The following is a 19,607-nucleotide window of genomic DNA, read 5'->3' on the forward strand; positions in this document are numbered from 1 at the left end:
ATTAACATGAACTGCTAACTTTTATTAGTTTATGCATATAACATAATTAGAAATAAAACTTTAGATTTGCTTTAAAGGCACGGTTACTGCCCTGTTAGAAGCATTTGTAGTGTATTGTTTCCTAGATTAATTTTGACTCACTCTTCTACCCAGGTAGATCAAGTTCTAGTTGACATCTTGCTGCTTGGTGTTTGAGAATGGAGTTACTGCTAATCTCTTCCTATAGCTCTAAACCAAAAAATTAGATAACTGATCAGTTTTTGTCCAGTTCTAAAACATCTTTTAAATCCATAACAAGGAAAAAAGGCCATGATCTCTTCCCACCCTGTGATCACTGGGTGTTTGTGATCTTTTTTCTGGCACTTGTTCCCACTACCTAAATCAGATAGCTATATATTTGTCATCTTTTTTTCACCTCTGTTGAACTTGAAATAAATGAATAAAAATGTTGAACTTAGTGTAATAGAATTTTGATGTATTCTTTTCTGTTCCTGGAATAGACTTTAGGAGTCTGTTCTTCTTTTTATCAGGTTTTGAGTATTGTCCATATTCTTGACTTTTTTTTCTTTGTTCATGCTATTTTAGTCTTTTCCAAAAAAGATGTATTTCCAGAAAATAAATAAAAGTGCCCCTGCATTGTATTAACTTTTCACACTAAGGCCTGAGTTCTGTAAGAAGAGCTCTTGCCGATGTCATTTAGATTTTTGGTAAGCAGAGAAGCTTGTTAATTTGGCAATCTCAGTAGGAACAGAATAGACAAGGTATGCTATTATTGTCTTATAAATTAGTTACTTCTACATAAGAAAAGATGGTTTGATAAGGAAAATTAGATAGAAATGGGTCAGGTTGGGCCTCAGATGATGTAAGGCAAAAAGGATTCAAGTGGGCACAAGATCCGTGAATATTTTTAGTAGAAGCAACCAGTGACATATGATTTGTCCAGTGCCTGGGTAACAGGTGGAGTTTTACATTGTACTGTTCTTTTAAAACTCTCTTTAGGAGCGGTGGTGCAAAGAAGGCATTCTTTACATATGATTCATTTTATCTGTATGTAGACACTTGTGAGCTGAATCCTGCTTGTTTTAGTGCTGGTTAAAGCTGAAGAAGTTAAGCCATTCCTTCTGTCAGTTGGTCTAAAATATTTGTGACTTTTCTTGCTGATGGTCATGTTTGGACTTTGCTGGATCCATTCATTGGAAGGGTGCCACTGTACTATTGACCTCAGGCATCTGTTCAAACGTTCTCTGTCGGACAGTGGAAGATGGTTGTTTCTAAAGTGTTGGGGTTTTTCTTCCATTTACAATTACACGGATGAATTTCCTTTTGTTATTTCTATCATAGATGAAGATAGAATTTGGTTTTCTAGTTGATTTTTCTTTTGGTTCATACATTTGGAACAGAGAAATGCTGCATGTGACTCTGAACAGAATTGTATTATTAGCTTTAAAAAAAAAAATGCTATTTTACAATGTGTCATGGTGGCATTTGGTGACTATATTTGCTGACTGAATTTGGTAAGAGTCCTCCTTCAATGCAGTTTAAAAGACTATAGATGTGATACTGAAGCACTTTATCCTAAAATACCACATATCAGTAGCCTGTGATCTGAATAAAACGTCCCAGAAAGCTTTTTAGCAGGAGCACTGACTAGAAGGGACAAGGTCTTTTCAGTTCTCTATTGCCTTAGACAAATGGCATTGTTTTGTTTAACGTAACAGGTTCATTCTTGAATTCAACTAGTTTTCTTGCTCCACTTTCAGAATTAAAAAGAAAAAATTCTTCACTTTTGCTGCTGTAAAAATTATCGTGAGATGCATATTGCATATGTAATTCCATATTTAAAACAAACCTTTGTGGTCCTTCTGGCTGTTAGGAATTGCAAAGTGGATAACAGTTTCCAACTTTATTTTATTACTATAAATATTTTTTTAGTGCGATGTCAGATATTTTAAAGTTTGTTTAAGTTCAACTGATCTTCTGAGTAAAATAAATCTATAAAAGAGTAATATCAGAACAATCTGGAATAGGGTTTGTAAATCTTTGTGAAGCCAATCTTTGTAAAACAAACAAACCCCCAAAATCCCAAACACCCCAAGGTGCTTTTTTACCACATTTTACTTTTATCATCATGCTTTTAGTTAGTCTTTTTGAACCTCACTAGAAATGGATCTAATAACTAGATTCAACATTACATATGTGCAAGACTAATGACATTATATTATATGTATTCATAATTTTTATAATATATATTGTATATATTCAACATATATATATGCAAGACTAATGACACAACACAACTTATGTTATATTCTGGTGTAAAATGGCATAAGCTATAGCAGGGCATTTCAGTACTAATCTGCACACATTGAATCAGCATTTTATGTCTTGGCCTGTTGATATAAATTCTAGTTGAAGTGTAAATAAACTTTTCTTTGCTCCAGTTAGTACTCTGTATATCTGTTAGGAGACTGGAACTCATTCCTGGAAAAGGAGAAGGAATATGGGGAGAAGAAGATATTAAATGAACTTTTATTTCTAGTATCTTTAGTTGGCATTGGACAATAAAGGCAAAAAAGTAAACATAGAAAATGAAAATGTTTTTGTCAAAAGTTTGTTATTTTTTCCCAGTGAAAATCTATAAGGTAATTGAGTCACATGCAGAGCGAAGCATTTAAATTAAGGGCATAATTATCTTAATTAACTGTGCTAGTACCCAGCACTAGTTGTACAATAATATTTTTTCTTCCAGCATACATATGTGTATATATCTTAAATATGTGCAAATGATAAAGATGTAAGTTCAACATACCTGTAGATAGAAATAAGTGACCCTGGTTTTCACAGGGAATTTCAGTCAATCCCTTCACCTGCTCATTTTTCTTGCAGTTCTAGGTTCAGTGCAGTATTTATGGAACAGATACTCCTAATTTAATACAATACTTTTCTCGTTTGAGGATATTATTTTGGAAAATGTAAGGTTAGGATTGAGGAAAACAGATCAGTCTGGCAAGAAGTATCAGGAGACTTGGCTACAGTTCCTATATGCATCTCTGAAACAGAGCTCTTCTTCAACAATGCTCTCCTCTTACCTCTTGACAACTTGCAGTGGATTTTTTTTTTCCTCCCTTTGAACTTTTTATTTTCTTGTGGTTAGATAGAATTGTGGGATTTGGAGCAGTGGTACAGTAGATTTTTAAATTTTTTTCTTTAAACTGTCTTTTCCAAGATCTGGATGGGTCTTAACAGACCCATCTGTCTACAGGATCAAGTCTACAGAGAGACTTGACATGGGGATTTTTCTTTTGGCCAAGTGCATACATTGTTCTTAAATTTCTTCAAAGCATAAGTTTTTCTGTTTAATGAAGCCTGAAAAATCTAATGTGAATTGTATAATCTTTAGTCTGTAAAAGCTGAAGCTGAGAATTGCGTGGAAATATTTGGGTTTTACACATAAAAACCCAAAAAAGGACAATAAAAAAACCCCCAAGCAAACAAACAAACAAAAAAAAACCCACAAAAAATAGTTGCATGTTTAGCTCAGGTTTTTCAAGTTATTTACGGGAGTCTTGTTCACCCAGAATAAGCCAAAACAGTAAGGTCCCTGGCTCAGTTCCCTCCATGTATTTAAAGTGGAAACAATATAAACAAACTATTTTTTGTCTGACTTAACTCCTGTTCTTATCTAGTTCTGCCCAATTATTTTATATTTATATGATTGTAGACATGGAGAGATTCATTTGATGAAGGTTCTCCAAACTGTAATTCTCAAATTTATCTTCAGAATTTAATGTATACAAAAAACATCTTTATTTGCATTTGCAAGATACCCTTTTAGGGCAAGCTGGCAGGAGCATGAAGGAAACCAGTAAGCATGGAGGAAGCTGAAAAATAAGTCATGTCACTCTTGGCTCTGTGACCTGGAGTAATGAAGCCATTGCTTTTGGGTGTTGACAGAACTGTCACTTGCAGCATCTTAAATGTATCTAAAAATTATTCTGTGGGTACCAATAGCATCTCAGGATGCTGAATTTCTGCTTTGGTGTGGACTGTAAACCTAATTTAGGAAAAAAAAGCTGTTGGGAAGAGATACATTATAATATAGGAGGGCTGAGTGGTTCTTGTAATGCTTTATTTTCTTTGCTCAAGCAATGGTTAAACATACTGGTTAGGGGCTGGAAAAAATGTTACGCTTTTAGCTAAAGGAGCTTATTCTCTCTTTCATAAAATCTTAATTAAAGTACTATCTATTACTATCTATTTAAATAAAATTGAAAGAAGATTGGGATTTTGGAGCACCTTCTCAAAGCATAAAAGACTCAAAAATCTAATTGGACATTAAACAGGAATGCATGTTTGAGTGAAAAAATTTGTTTACACTTAACAGTTTATGAGCAAAACTGTAAATGTAGGTTTAAAGAAAGTACTTTTCTTTGAACTTCTAAGGAGAAGTTAGTTTGTGTTGCAGCTCAGAGTATTACTAAATGCTGAATTCATTACCTTTCCTTATAATAATTTTTTTTTTTTTAGCAAACTATTGTGTTGTACAATACATCTCCACTGCTGTTTGATTTAAAAGATCAAAGCTGTTCTCTCTGATTAACAGTGAAGACTGGCTATGTTCAGCATTAATAGGTATACTAAAGTGTTGCCAAGATTAATGTGGAGATGACCCTGTGCCTATTTTCAGAATTGCAGGGGGGCGAATTCTGTCAACAGTGAAGATGCATTTGATAAAAGGCCGAAGCAATGGGGATCCTTTCTGTCAGGCAGTAGAGGAAGTTGTACAAGATTTGGATTTGAAGATTAAAAATATTATCGATTCACAACAGGAAACCTTGACTGCTAGCACTACTGGAGTCAGTCCAGCACGGGTAATGGGACTTCTTTTGTTCTTTTTACTATTTAGTTTTATAAGAAAGCAAATGTCTTTTGCCTGTTTCCTTTTTCATTTTTAGAGGACTATCTATAGAGTATAATCTTTTTCTAACAGTACAAAAGTAGTGTCATTTCCTCTCTGCTGTGGTTTTAAACTTGTTGGAAGACTTATACTTGAGGATTACACTGTGGATTTCAAATAGCTGATTTACATAACCTAAATTTCTTACCTCAAACTTGTAAATAAAATAATCTTCAAAGCTTAATTTGGTTGTCCAGTTATTATAAATGTAGATACTTAGAAGCGTCAGGTTTGCCATTAATTTCAAAGAAGTAAATCTATAACAAATTTCCCAACAAAAGAACCTCATGAAAGTAGAATTAGGATTTGAGAACATGTATCAGTAATTTTTTATTAAAACACACAGGTTTTAATTAGTTCAACATCAAGTACTTCTAAGGCTAAGGCATTCAAAGTAAGGTTAAATATGAACAAAGTCTAAAACATGGTAAAATGTGGAGTGGGAGGGGAGTTAAAGCCCCAAACAATCATGTGTAACCTTTTCTCTTTTGGTGTTTCAAGACACTAATGAAACTATCAATGATTTTGTTTTCTTGGAAGGAATCAGGATATTTTAAGTTCTGTAAGTCAGGTGTTTAGAGTATAGTACAGGATTTCTAGTTGTGGTTCATGTACTTTGAATCTATTCAGATTTCAATAATCTTTTTGTGATGAAAAAATCAACCAGCTTGAATGATTTTGTTTTACATTGTTGATGTATAAGATACCTAATGCCATGTATTTTTCTAGCAAATTACAAAAAAATTATAGACACCTTGAATGTGTTTAGAATTGTTAGGATGCTTTGTTTTGTGAAGTCACTGGAATTATGCCATGGTAGCAAAAGATTTTTAACAAATTTTATTCAAACCTTCAATATCCTTTTTCTTTTTTGAAACAGCTAAAACCAGCCAGAGCCTGTTGGCCAGTTTAAGCTGGTTTAAATGTGTGTTTCCACTGAGTATATTGGAGTATATATTTCATTCTCATTTTCCTGTGTGCTATGAATATTTCTTCACTGTATTTCCCTGTTTCCCTTTCATATCCTTCTATTTGTTTCTTTCTTATCTGAAAAAATTATAAATATCATCACTTCTGTCTTCATTTAGCTACTTGTGTTACCAATAAAATTTAGAAAAATTACGTAGATCATTATAAGCCAGGTAAAAGCATTTTATTGAAACTTCATTCTTCAGAGAAATTCACCATTGCTTTTCCAAAATGATGCTTGTTTCTTACCGTTTTCCAGAAGCTCATAGTCTGACAACTCATAGAAGTGTTTACCAGTATCCTTGTTGAGGCAGAAGATAGCAAAGATGTTTGTATCCTGATGATGTTAGGGATGTGGATAAATACCTTATCCTGTTGAGAGCAGAGTGGAGTTAATATTTTTCTCAAGATGGGCACCTGAGGGCAGTTTATGAACTCAGTTTTGTGAGTCTGTGGTTCTATATTGAGGTTTTTTGTCGATTCTTGAGTCAGTTATTGCTGGAACACCCCACCTACTTGAGGATGGGCAGATTCTGCTGTTGTTTTTTTCAGTGAGGACACTTGGGTGCACAGCAGAAGATGGTGTTAAGCTAAACCTTTTCTCCGTACTCCCCACGGTACATCCGTACTCCCCACTTTACATCCATACTCCCCACAGTATGGATGTAACGAGAGCCATTGGAGATGACTTGTCTGGATGTGCCTGTGGCACTTGGCTTCACAAATCCAGTGCTGCAGTGGGTTTATGGGCTGAGGTTCTTGCCAGGAATTACAGCCCATGGAGAGAATTCCTTGCAGAAGCAGATTTTCTGGTGGGACCTGCAACCTCATAGGTGTCCTACTCGGGAGCAGCCTGTTCCTGAAGGGCTGCACCCCGTGGAAATCACCCGCACTGGAGCAGTTGTTGAACTGCAGCCTGTGGGGAGGACCTGTAGTGGTGAGGTTTGTGAAGGGCTGTGTCCCATGGGAGGTATCCCACTTAGAGGAGTAGAGTAAGAATGTAAGGAAGAGGAAACAGAAGGGACAAAAGTGTTAGGAACTGGCTGCAGTCCTCATTCCCCATCCCCCTGTGCCACTTGAGGGAAGGAGGTGGAAAAGTTGTGAGTGATGTAGAGTCTGGGAAGAAGGATGTGGTCCCATTATGATTAAATGGCAATAAATTACATTGATTTCATAAAGTCAAGTTTGTTTTGCCTATGGTGGTAATTGGTAAGTGAACAACCTGTCCTCATTTTGGCCCCATGAGCTTTTTTTCAACATTTTTTCACTTCCTGTCCTATTTAGGAGGAGGAAGGACAGAGCAGCTTGGCGAGCACCTGGCAGCTAACTAGGGTCAACCACTGCAGCCCTTTGTGGGGCCTGAGGAATTAGAGATAAGGACAGTAGTTGAGAGAGGTAACGACCAAAATGTAGACTGAACATTCATAGAGAACAGACTAAGTGTGAGGAAACTTATTTTTTTTTTAATTGTGAAGGGATGAGAGATAGAATATGTGTAAATTGCTTGCCTTTGTCAGCATTGTTTGTTATTTTGGTTTTGGTGTGGGGAATTCTTTTTGTTGATGTAAATGAAGTCTGTGAAGATTGTGATGAAGGTCTATTTTAACAATTATCCTTAAACAGATGATTCACAGAGATGAGGGGTGGAAAAGGGAACTTAGAAAAATGTTAAGATAGTGATATCAAATGGACCTTGGTGTGGAAGAACATTTTACTAAACATATAGAGGGATAGGTTGCCATTTGTAATGGAAAAAGAAAGCAAAATTGAAAAGGTCCCATAAGTTTTCCAAATTAATTTGAACTCTATAAAAAATTAGAACATCTGTATTGTTCTATTAAGATCTCAGGACAGCAAAGATTAATGCTTTGTTCAGATTTTTACATAGATCTTGGAGGTTTGGTTTTGATTTCACTTAATAGAGTAACCCCATGATGCTATAATTTTTCAGAAAAAATCTAAATTCAGTATAAGTTCTGGTTCAATAGGATGTTAGGGTTTTTTTCCTATGTAAGAGATTGAATCATTTCTTTGAGTGCAAATTTAAAATAAGTATGGAGGCAAAAATTATACCTCCACTAGCTCCCAGTAAGGCTGTTTCCTCATAAAATGTACCTGAAAAGAGTAACTTTATTAGAAAAATATTTGCTTTTCTCCTGGCAGTGGCAGTTTTCTTCCATCATTGCTCAGTTTTCCTGCAAATACCTGGTTTATAAGAATCTAGAGCTCCAGGAAAAGTTATTACTTTATGCAGCAGGAAGCACTACTTTGTGTTGAAGCCTGCATGAGTGACTAATAGGAATTATGATTAATTTCTTCCTAAGAAAATTACTGCAGTAAATGGAATCTGGCTGGTGTTTCTGGATGCAACTAAGCAGACTAGTCTGGAGTAGCTAATGGTCACTACTCTTGAAAGACTGGGCAACTATTTTATTTTAAAAAAAATTTTGATTTGTAATTTTAAGCTTATTTATAAACAAGATTTTTTTTTTGTCTTTCCGAGATCTTTTTGTTGTCTTACCTGGAATTCTTATTTTGCCCTGGACTTTCGTCCATGGTTAGTACACAGAGTTGAGTCTCTGATGTTGTAGTACTTGAGATTTCTGAGTTATTTCTAAAGATTTTTTTCCTTTGTGTATCATCAGTCAAGATGATGCCAAATTTTTACTTTTTTCATTAAGATAAATTCACAATGGCACACATGACATTTAATCTATGTTATGGTGATGTAATGACTGAAGAGACTCAGAATAAAATTTGAGGAAATTAAATGGTACTGAAATAGGCCAATTCTGTAAAGCCAAGTAACAGCCATTTCTGTAATTGCTATTTCTAGCTATTGATTATAACTTATAGTAGCTGACTGACATGTGTTGCTATGGTTTCTTGAAAGCTACATACACTAATTGATGTAATCAAATAGAGAGAAAAATAGAATTTGATCTTTTCAAGACTGTGTTTAAAAGCAGTTAACTGATTAGATAAATGCAGTTCATTGCTTGTCTTGCCCTTCAGAATAAAGTCAGGGCATTCAATGTTTCTGTGTATTAGTAAATAAGAGAGCCTATAGTTTTTTAAAACTACCACTGTGTATTAAGCCCTAAATTTCTCCATGGAATTCCTAGTACCTTTAAAGAAAATTACAGCAAACTTTCAATTTGTAAAGTCCCACAGTGGCTCTGGATTTCTCCATCTGTACTGCTGACTGTTGTATTGAGCACTTCCAGATGTGGATTGGTTTTTTCTTTAAGGAATTCTTTATTCTTGGGGAAAATCATGAGGAACTCACCCAAACAACAGGAAATTGTGCCAAGTACCTCTGTTGTCAAATCTTGATGGAAATCTTGCTTTTAACCAACAGCTTTAGCAGATTGTTTGTCAGACTGGTTGGACTTCACCAGAAAGTGTTTGTGTACCAGAACATAGAATGCTCATTTCTGCTGCACAGTTTCAGCATAGATTTGTATATTTTTCTATGTGACTTACTCATCAGTGTATACCTGTAGCTGGAAGTGATCTAAACTCTACTAATTGCTTGGGATGAGAAACTTTCCCATGGAGAAGTTCCCCATAAATGCTTACTGGAAAAGGGAAGAGGGGGTTCTCACATGTTGTGCTGATGTGGATTGATTTTGGAGGTGAGCTATTGGCCTGGCTTGTTGAACTTTGCCATTTTATGTTCCTTTTTATTTACTTGCAGCCAAAATTGCATTCCATAAATCATGGCACTGCATATTGTGGCAGAGATACTGTAAAGGTCTTGCTAGTTCTTCTGGATGAAGAAGCTGTCAGTCCTCCTACCCAGAACAAAGCGGATCTGTTATGTGACAATGAAAGTTTAAATTTATTTGGTATCACCTCTGTTTTGACACTTTTCAGGTGAGTTTTAGGAGGTTGCTTTTGTTCTGTTAGTTTGTTTGGATTTTTTAAGGGATCTGAGTGTCTAACAAAGCATTGATGTTACTTAGACGAAGCAAATAAACACAGTGCTGTCTGCTGTGAGATTAGGTGTAAAAGGAAAGCAATTTTAGAACAGTTTTGAGTTTTCAAGGGTTTTCTAAGTCTTCATTTGCATTTTCTGTATCTTCAAGATACTTTTGTAGCATGGACTTTTTGAGAGTGTACATTTCTGGGCCACGCAGACTTTATGAAGGACTCTTGAAAACCCATTTCTCTGGGCACTGACAAGGAAACTCCCCTATCCATGCACTGAAGAAGCAGTGATGATTTATTTGGTCACTGGTCCTGAGGAATCTTCAGTTGTTGAAAGAACAGGATGCTAAGAATTTTGACACTATGGGTTAAAAAGAGGATTCATGAACCAGAACAATAGTGTAGACAGTAACATGATGAAGCTATTTTGAAGCTACATATTTTGGCAATTAAAATAGGAGAACCATTGCAAGGCTGGCACAAATTTTGCACCACAGACAATTAGAAATAAAATAAAGAGCAAACTAAAGAAACCAAATTTTATTTATGAAAAAAATTGGATGAATTGAGGTAAATAAAGAATGAATTATTAATGAAAAACCTGTCCTCATATGCACATTGATCTGCCATGAGCTTAAAGAGAGAAGTAATCATTTACGAAAGCATAGCTTAGTTCTTATTGTAAGACCAAAAAATCCCCCTTTATGTGTATAATTAATTTTTTTTCATCATAAGCATCAAATTTTTTCGTTGATGTACATAACTAGTTACATAATAGCATGTAAGAGTGGAAACATTTTGTGTGAATATTTCTATTGAGAAGTCTGCAAATAGGAGGAAAATTATACTGAATATCAATCTGATGCTGTTCATGGGGGTGTAAGTAGAATGGTGGCTTAGAAGTTCATCACCAGCATTACTACTACTAATAATACTGTGTCTGCAGAGCTACAGTATTGGAAATATACTGCAAAATGAGTACCAGAAATTGGAACTGTTGGTTTGGTTTCTTTATGCTCTCTTCAGTTGTCACAATGTACGTGGTTCTTTAGGAAGGTAGAAATCAAAGTAAAGCTTGGAGAGTGAAGATATTTGCCTTCCTGTTTCTGAGGAACTTGGTATGGCAAAAACTTTTATTAACTAATTGCTTTTACATGTTCTAAATACTTATCTCTTTTTAATGTAGCTCTCCGGCACGATCCGATGGATCTTCTCCAAAACCTCTTAGACAACGTATTCTGAAATCTATGGATGAAAAAGTAATTAAGGTACTCTGTAGTAATTGCTATGCCACTATAGAGGCATTGTAATAATAGTGATAAAATAAAAATAGCAGCATTACATTTCAGCCAGATATTTGAGATTTTTATCCCATAGCTGAAGAAATGTAATTGTGATTAACTTGCAGTAATTGGCCCAACTAGAGCAGTACTGTAATATGAATAGAAATATCTAAAACTCCAGAAAAAAGAGGCTTTAAACTTGAAAGTACTTCCTAATGAAGATTTCTTAGTGGGTTAATCTCTCTGTTCATTTACCTATCTGTGTATTTCAGGACCATAGAAATAAACCAAGCTATCTGAAAACAGAGAAAACTGAATACTCTCACCTGATTTTAGTTTTGATAAAACAGACATTGAAAAGGTGTAATAATGACATTTTCAATGCTTTTTTTCTTTTGATGCTTTTTGTTTGTATCAATCTGAGGACATTTCCATAACATTGCTTTGTGAACAGTAAAATAAAGATGCTAATGTTTGCTTTTTGTAGATGAAATGGAACTTTACAAGAGCGTGTTGGTATTGTGAGGGGCTCTATTCAAAAGAACAATATTTCTGAAAACTGCTGTCTTTCAGTGTACTTCATTTTACATAGTATTTCTCCTTAAAATTGCTAGACTTGAATGTTGAGACTATGGATGGAAGCAGAGTTTGTCTTCTGCTGTATTTCAACAGAAAGCTAAATAAAAGTAGTGGCATAATGTTTTTTGCAAACTTTGTCCTGACAATATGTAAAAACACAAATCTAATTAGTATATAAGGAAGAGGTGTTTTAAGTCATCAGAACTGGTTCTAGAACAGCACAATGGAAAATATCTTTCTGTCACTGGACACTAGATAAGCTTGAACACACAGTGCATGCCTAAGAAGTAGAAAGACATTAAAATGAATAGCACTGTCAGTGTTTTCAGCATGCATTTTAAATATGCTCCAACTTCATTCTGAGTCCTTTTTTGTGGATTGGATCAATGATGGGCATTTTGGATACATGCACTAATTAGGGTGAAATTTAGTTTAAAACTCATAGGCAAATTATGAAAAATTGACAAAGGCTCTTCTCTAATTTTATGTAAACAACATATTTAAATTGCAGCTTTACTCATCAAATAGCAAAAACGTATCATGGTGTGTGCATAAAATGTTGAGATACATCATTCCCTTATATTAATGGAAGTTTTGTAATTGGATGCAAGAGCTGTGTTCAGTATCAAAGTGCAAAAATTATTATCTAAAAGTAATTACCTGTCACATTTGAGACATTTGCTGGTTTGACAAGTTTTTGACAGAAACAAGCAAAAATATGAGTCAACTAAAATGGTTGGTGCCAAACAACTGCTGACTTCTATAACTAAAACTCAGTTCTCTGCCATTCATATTTGAATTCCACCCTCTCATATAAAATCCTACTTCTTTCTTAAAATGTTGATCTTTCATGTTATTTTTGGGTTTTTTCTCTCTAGTTTTCTAACAATTTCTACAGTTTAATTTGCATGTTTCTACTCCTCCATATTCTTTTTTTTTTTGTTATGAAGAAATTAAGTCCCCTATCTTTCTCTTCTCTTTCTGTACTTTCTTTGTGGCTGCATACATCTACAAACAACTTCAGCTATCAACAATTCACAGATCTAGAGTGACCTTAGTGTTCTTGTGTCAAAACTGACATCTTTTGTCAATTCTATACTATTCTGTGGATAGCCAGCTCTTGATCTTGAGGTGGTAAGTCTGTCTTTCCTGGTATATTTAACACTGAAGAAGGTACTGTACATGTTAGGTATTGTATGTGTTATATTTTCACTCCACGACACTTCTGGAATTTTTTTCTGTCTCTGTGTCTACTCAAGTGTAACTTATTAGGTGTCCATTTTACTTTTTGAAGTGCTGCTGTGTGTTTTTCTTGGATTTGGTAGTTGCAACTTTCGCCTACCTTTCTTCACTGAGATTGCTATCCAAAAAATTCTTATCAAAGTGATTAGACACTAGATGCTATCCTACTGTTCGCATCTCAGTCTGTTCATTTAAGTTGTGGTACATATAAACTACTTGTTTTAGCCTGTCTGAATCCAGTGATTTTTTTCTGATTTGCTGCTTTGCTCTGTCCTTGCTTATATTCAGCCTGCAATACCAGTCTTTGTTGTTCATTTGTTAATTTTCAGATGAATCCTTTTAGCTGTCTTTTACACGGTTTCTTATGGCTGAAGGGATTTCCTATAGCTATCTGCAGAACTCATTAAACTCCTTTCAAACCTTTTTCAGTACCTTTAAATCAACCTTTCCCCAAACCTTAGTAGTGCTTTTTGTTGAGATAAATGCCCACTACAGTGACTCATTTCAGTTCCTTTCTCTATGAATCCATATATTTCTTGTCTAGGATTGTAATGTCTCTTGGTAGAAATAATTTTTGTTTGGTCCTTACTGTATGGCACATAGCACAAAGAATTCCTTGTCCATGACTGCAGATCTCAAGTACTGTAGTAATAGTTGCCACCTTCTTACAGTGAGTGTCAGTCTCCATTGTTATTCCATGCAACCATCTTGAAATGTGTACAGGTTGCTTGTAAAATTCACAGTTAAAAATTTTGTTATGCATACTGCACTCATGTTAGGAATTGATTCCAAAGAGGTACCAGATATTTGCTTTTTGAATAAGGGAATAGCAATATGATGTTTCTTCTCAATATCTGTGATCCTTCAGCGAAGTTGCTTTTGCCATATATGTGATGGTAGCTTTAGTTCAAAAAAGTTGCCCGAAGGACCTTTTTACCATGCTGCCTCTGATAGGTGTTAGGTGGTTAGTCTATAGTATAAATTAATGATGTTTCATTAGGACTTGTCCCATAAAAGTTACCTTTTCCATGATATTTGAGAAGGGATGAAAAACACAGTAGTGGTGATTAGTTTGGCTGTATGCTGAGTCCCATCAATATGTATGTTAAATGAAGAAATTCAGTAAAATCTAGAAAGAAAAAAGAGAAACACCTGAATTAAAAATAAATTTGTAAAAAAGTAAGAGAGAAAAAAAAGCTGTTGTGCCCTCTCTTTCCTTAAGAGGAACTGATCTCTCAGCTTCTGTGGAATTGTGTGGAGGAATGCAGTTTGATGATATTTGGACCTAGGATACATCATCACACGTGTGTGTTTTAGTATCTAAAAATAAGGACAGTGGATAAAGTAAACAGGTATCTATGAACTGCAATTGGTGTTCAGAAATAAAATAAATCTTGTGGATATTTCTGTTGTGCCAAAACAAACTCCTGGCAACAGTGAATGACAAAGAAATATTTTTTGTCTCTCAATCCTCATTAAATACTGGAAGAAACACAGAAAGATCACCTAGCTATAATGGCATTTGTTCACAAGCAAAAGTGTTGCTTGTATTGCTTGATGAGAAAGAAGTCTGGGGAACAAGCATGTTGTATTGTTTCATTTCCTCTAGCAGAAGTAGGTAAGAATAACGATATGAAACTTGGTCTTGCTTTGGGAGACAATTTAGTTTCAAGTTTATCTATTGCTTAAGTGAAGTGTCTTCTGGTGAATGCTATTTTGTAGAAGGAGTCTTTAATTCAGAAAGGTCTGTGGAACACGTATTAAGTTATGTCTCTTGTCAGCTGTCCTTACCACTCCTCTGCTTTACAGAAATATGTAAGAAGCTTAATTGGACAGGAGAAAATTATTTTATCTGAAAAGGGTTTGTCCAGCCTTATGTCTGCTTTTTTGAATCATATTTCTATTTCTATGAAATGAGTAGATACCCTGTTTCTTCGACTAGTTATTTTATTGATTTCAATGCATTGTTAAAACCCTGCTTAGTGGTGTGAGAGGGGAATGAACAGGCTGTTACAATAACCTGCTTTGTTTAGGCTGAAGAGCAACTTAGGACAACAAAAATGTTGCATAATAAGACTTTCATCTTTCTCTGCACTGCAAAATATTAATGAGACTTTCAAGTTGTAGGTGAAGTACTGTTCCTGAACTAATGGGATTTCACTAATGAGTGAAGCTGAGAACTTTAGGAGTTAAGAAGAGATAAACCAAAGTTATTAGGCTGTAAGCATGCAATATATGAGAGTGTAACAGATATTTTTTTGTAAAGTTAAGATTATTTTAGCCTTTTAATATTTTGTTTTAGAAATCCTGCTGTATTGTTAAGAGACTTACCCTGAAACAGCTGCAAGAACTTTCGGTAGTTTGGTGTGTTTTTTTTCTTAATGTAACCGGAGACAACCTTTCCTATATGAGGCACTATTTCCCTCCAATTGGGAACATAGCTGCAGTTTTAGTTTTAAGAAGAATTTGTGGCTTAAGAACTCTAACAAATCTTGGCATGCTTGAAGTTCATTGTAATTTTACTGTGTATAGAAATCCTTCCAAGAAAAAAGCTCCACAAAGCAAAAATCCTGGTCTGCCTTTCTCATGTGACTTTTTCATGTCTCTATAAAATGACTTAATATCTAGCTTCATGCACTGCTGTTATTTTTCATTGCTTAGTTCTCTAAATGCTGTTACTTGAGAGAATTGTTTTGCCTGTTTGTGATTCCAGTACAAATAAACTGTGACTTGGAAAACTATGAACAGGAAGTTACCAAGAGTTTTCTTGTATGCCCACTGTAATTGTGAACAGAAGAGTCATAGTAATAAAGAAAACAATCTTCTTCAGGTAGTAGTCTCATCTGTCGTTGCAAGAAATATTTATTTCCAAAGTATAATTACATATAATTAAGGAGAGTATAATTAAGGAGAACACCAAAATTGACTGATAGTTTATTAGAGAAGTGAAGGGAAGGAAAAGGTTTTAAGTTCAGTACAAAATCTGAAGAAAGACTTGGTGTCGGTTGATAAACCACATTTGTGTAGAAAATACCATTTTTTATTTCTACAAAACCCCTAAACTACTTTATTTAGGATCCATAGCTGTGAGTTTTGTTTGAAAGCCAATAATTAGGTGATTTGAGGTTTGTGTTCTCAAAACAGTAGCAGGTTATTTTGGGATAGCAAAAGGCTGGTATAATATCACACTAAAAAAAAAAGTGATTGTTTCAATACAATAAAAGCTTGCCACTACCTGAGCTATCCAGAATATTTTTTTAATAACATGCCATGGGTTTGGGAAAGATCATTTATTGTTTTGTTACTCTTCCCTTGGTACTCTCTTCCCTTTTTCAACTCCTTCTTTCAACTTTCCTTGAAGATTTTTTTTCTAAAAGGAAAAGGGTAAAGGTGGAGAAAATAAATTTCTTTTTATCTCTTCTTTTCTTCCAGATAGTACTCTAGTTGTTTGGCTAGAAAATAAAAACATGTGTTTGTTGTTACTGATGTAGGTTTTCAAATTCTATTATGCCATTCCAGTGTATAAAAACCAAATCTCAACATTCTTAGTGACTAAATATTGGCAGTACTGTCTGTATGCAGATGCTGGAAGGAGATCTGGAACAGATTATAATCTGACTTTTAGAAATAAATAGAGCATGCACCATTAATATTTCACATAAAAGTGAATGTTTTATATGGGCATCTTGACCAACTGAAAAATTTCTCGAGATACAGATGTCAAGGTGGGAGAATGTACTGCTTTATCTGCTTATTAGGACTTCTGATTGACCTACTTATGCTGAACCAGTTGTAATTCTCTCCTACCTTCTTGCAGCTGAAGAGTGAAAACAGTGAACCTTTTTTTTTTTCTGAAATGAAGCAGAATTTCTTTCTTCTTATGGGAATAAGAGCAACATCCCACTTGCTTTTGAAGAGGGAAGGGGGCATAGTAAGGCTGCGTTTGTTGTATGCCCTTCGTGTGCAGCTACTCAGTTAGCAAAGTGATCGCCCAACCTTTTTTCTCTCCCTGAGCTGTGGGTCACTGGAGTGGTGCTCTTAAAGCAGTGAATTTTATGGAATTTAATTTAAAAGAACTCTAAGAGCTCTTTTCCTGAGAGCTTTTTCAAGCTGTTGACAGGCTTCATTGTGTGCTTCAAGTAAATTTTAGGTTGATCTTTCTTCTTAAAAACATTCCAGTGAAGCTCTACTTCCTAATTCAGCGCTAGACTTGTGATCCTTTGTGCTGCCTTCAGGCTGTTAAAATTTGCTTATTGCTACTTCACCCAATGTAATACAGTTCTTTATACTAGTGAATATACATTCCCAGACTAGTTGAAATGTTTGACTGCTTCAACAAGTTGTCTTACACTATATATATGCCCCCTAGATTACTTCTAGCATCAACAGTCTGGTTTGGTAGAGGTTTGTGTACTGTTTGCAAATGCCTGAATGGTAGGTGATGCAATACAGACACATTTCAAGCTTCAGTGAAGTTGAAACACAGATGAGTTTATGCTGTTTTTCAGTATTTGAGCTTGACTTCTGTCCTTTGACTCCACATCTTCTGTCCCTACAAACTGAATTAGTGAAGTGTCAGATGGGAGTGGTAAAAAAGAAACACTGTTGTTCATAAAAAAATAACTGCATTTATTGTTGGTTATAGAATGGTAGCTATCAGACTTTCTTGCTCAAATTGTTTTTAATGCTGTATTTATTACAGATTCATCAGCTTAGCAAAATTGTAGCTTATTTGCCTCTTGCAATATGAATGTGATAGAAAGCTGTTCAAGGTATTGCATAATTTTTGATGTGTCTCATTTATTGAACAATAATTGAGAATTGAGGAATTTTTAAAGGATTTAGATGAAGTTTTTCAGAAACATATCAAGTACTGGAAAATATTTTCATTCATATTACAGTAACCTGAAGCTTAAAGGAGATGCAACCCTTTATTTTCTTAATATTGTAATTGTACAATATGATGTTGATTAAATTTAAACTAGACAGCTGCTCTATACTTCAAAACACTTTCTGAAAAGAGTATAAAGTTAATGACATACAGTCTACAGCTTCCTCACAAGGGGAAGAAGAGGTGCAGATACTGATCTCTCAGGTGACCAGCAATAGGACATGAGGGAATGGCATGAAGCTTTTTAAGGGGGTTAGGTTGGATATTAGGAAAATGATGTTCACCTGAATGTTGACTGGGCACTGGAACGGGCTCCCAGTGCAGTGGTGACAGCACCAGGCTTGACAGAGTTCAAGAAGTCTTTGGATAATGCTCTCTGGCACATGGTGTGATTCTTGGGGCTGTCCTGTGCAAGGCCAGGGGTTGGACTCGATGATCCTTGTGGGTCCCTTCCAGCTCAGCATATTCTATGATTCTACTTAGAGTCAGTGAGCTGAGGCTTAATCTTGAAGCACACAAACCTTGAAATGTCTATGTATATAGTCTTATTTTGTGGTAAATATTTTAAGTACAAAGTAGATTAACACTTGAAAGAGATTTGAGTTGTTGAGAGTCAGGCTTGCTAGTTTGCCCTGTTAAATCTGCTTTTCTTTCCATGTTGTCTCAGTCTGTAATCTGGCCCAGATAAATTGAAGTTTAAGAATGATGGACAACAGGGAAAATTTGGCCTTTTTGACTCCTGAAGGGAATACTGAGGATTAAAGTAAAACCATGTATGTCCAGGCATATTAAACCAGAAAGAACAACTATGTTTCTGTAAATCAATGGGATATTTTTTTTCCAAATAGACCAGTGTGTTCACCTGGCCAACAGCAGTACCATGAAGAGATAACTAGATTGCATGTCAGTGATAAGCTTGAGTCTGTTATGTATGTGTGTGAAAGCAGGATGTGATGAAAGTGGCATAAATTGTGACTGAATTTTGTGGATGAAGTTCTCTGTGAAAGGCAGCTTCTGGAAACATTATTTTCTTCCCTTCTAAATCTGAGCATTTTAGTTAGAAGAAAATTATATTTCTAAGGGTCAAATCTGAACTGTGAGTTTTAATCTTGCTTGTGCTAAGAAGAAAAGTAGACTTGCATAATGCAAACCTTTTAATCAGAAAAGTGGCTGTAAACCTCTTATTCAACAAAATCACTCCTGCTATCTATTTGTATAGCAATATTTATTTTGTAACAGTGTTTATTGCTTGTTCTTTTCTCTGATGTTTTTGCTATTGCACCTGTTCAGCTCGAATTGATTTAAATTTGCCTTTATTGTGTTAAAATTATTAGCTAAAAATCCAAATGTATTGTAATTATCTGCTTTGTGCTACATCTTTCAATGTAATTTGTATAATCCAGTGCACTTTCAGATGAAAGTGGGGGCAGAATTTGTCTTGCAGAATCTATATCATTTATGATCAATGGTATGGGAAGTACAAAGCTTGACCTGAAATTCTCAGGTGATATGAAACTGTAACTTAAGAATAAGCTGAGGAAATTTTACCTGTGACTTGAGCTAAATGAGTGTGCTTTGACAAATCTGGAGTTAGACATTGGCATTCAATGGTGAAATGGCTTTGTTTTGTGAATAAATGGGAAATCTGAAATAGCACTTTATATTCCCCTTTCAGGTGTAAGTATAGATGATGACCTATAGAAGTATGGAAATTGACTGTGGTAGCTATGACACCTACTCAAAACAGTGGAGT

At 35.0% G+C, this 19,607-nt stretch overlaps 1 protein-coding gene across 4 annotated transcripts in view; it reads left to right on the forward strand.

Moving 5' to 3' along the window:
- PARPBP (PARP1 binding protein) overlaps window positions 1-19,607 on the forward strand; it is a 41,710-nt gene that overhangs the window by 20,339 nt on the left and 1,764 nt on the right. For 3 of the 4 annotated variants that reach the window (XM_032107521.1, XM_032107523.1, XM_032107522.1), the window contains exons 7-9: window positions 4,688-4,871; window positions 9,627-9,805; window positions 11,046-11,127. In XM_032107521.1, the coding sequence (XP_031963412.1) occupies window positions 4,688-4,871; window positions 9,627-9,805; window positions 11,046-11,127 (445 nt within the window). The remainder of the gene's footprint in view (window positions 1-4,687; window positions 4,872-9,626; window positions 9,806-11,045; window positions 11,128-19,607) is intronic. The other variant, XM_032107524.1, reaches the window with a different exon arrangement.

Source organism: Corvus moneduloides, chromosome 4 (genome assembly GCF_009650955.1).
Source record: "Corvus moneduloides isolate bCorMon1 chromosome 4, bCorMon1.pri, whole genome shotgun sequence".
Classification (NCBI taxonomy): Eukaryota; Metazoa; Chordata; class Aves; order Passeriformes; family Corvidae; genus Corvus; species Corvus moneduloides.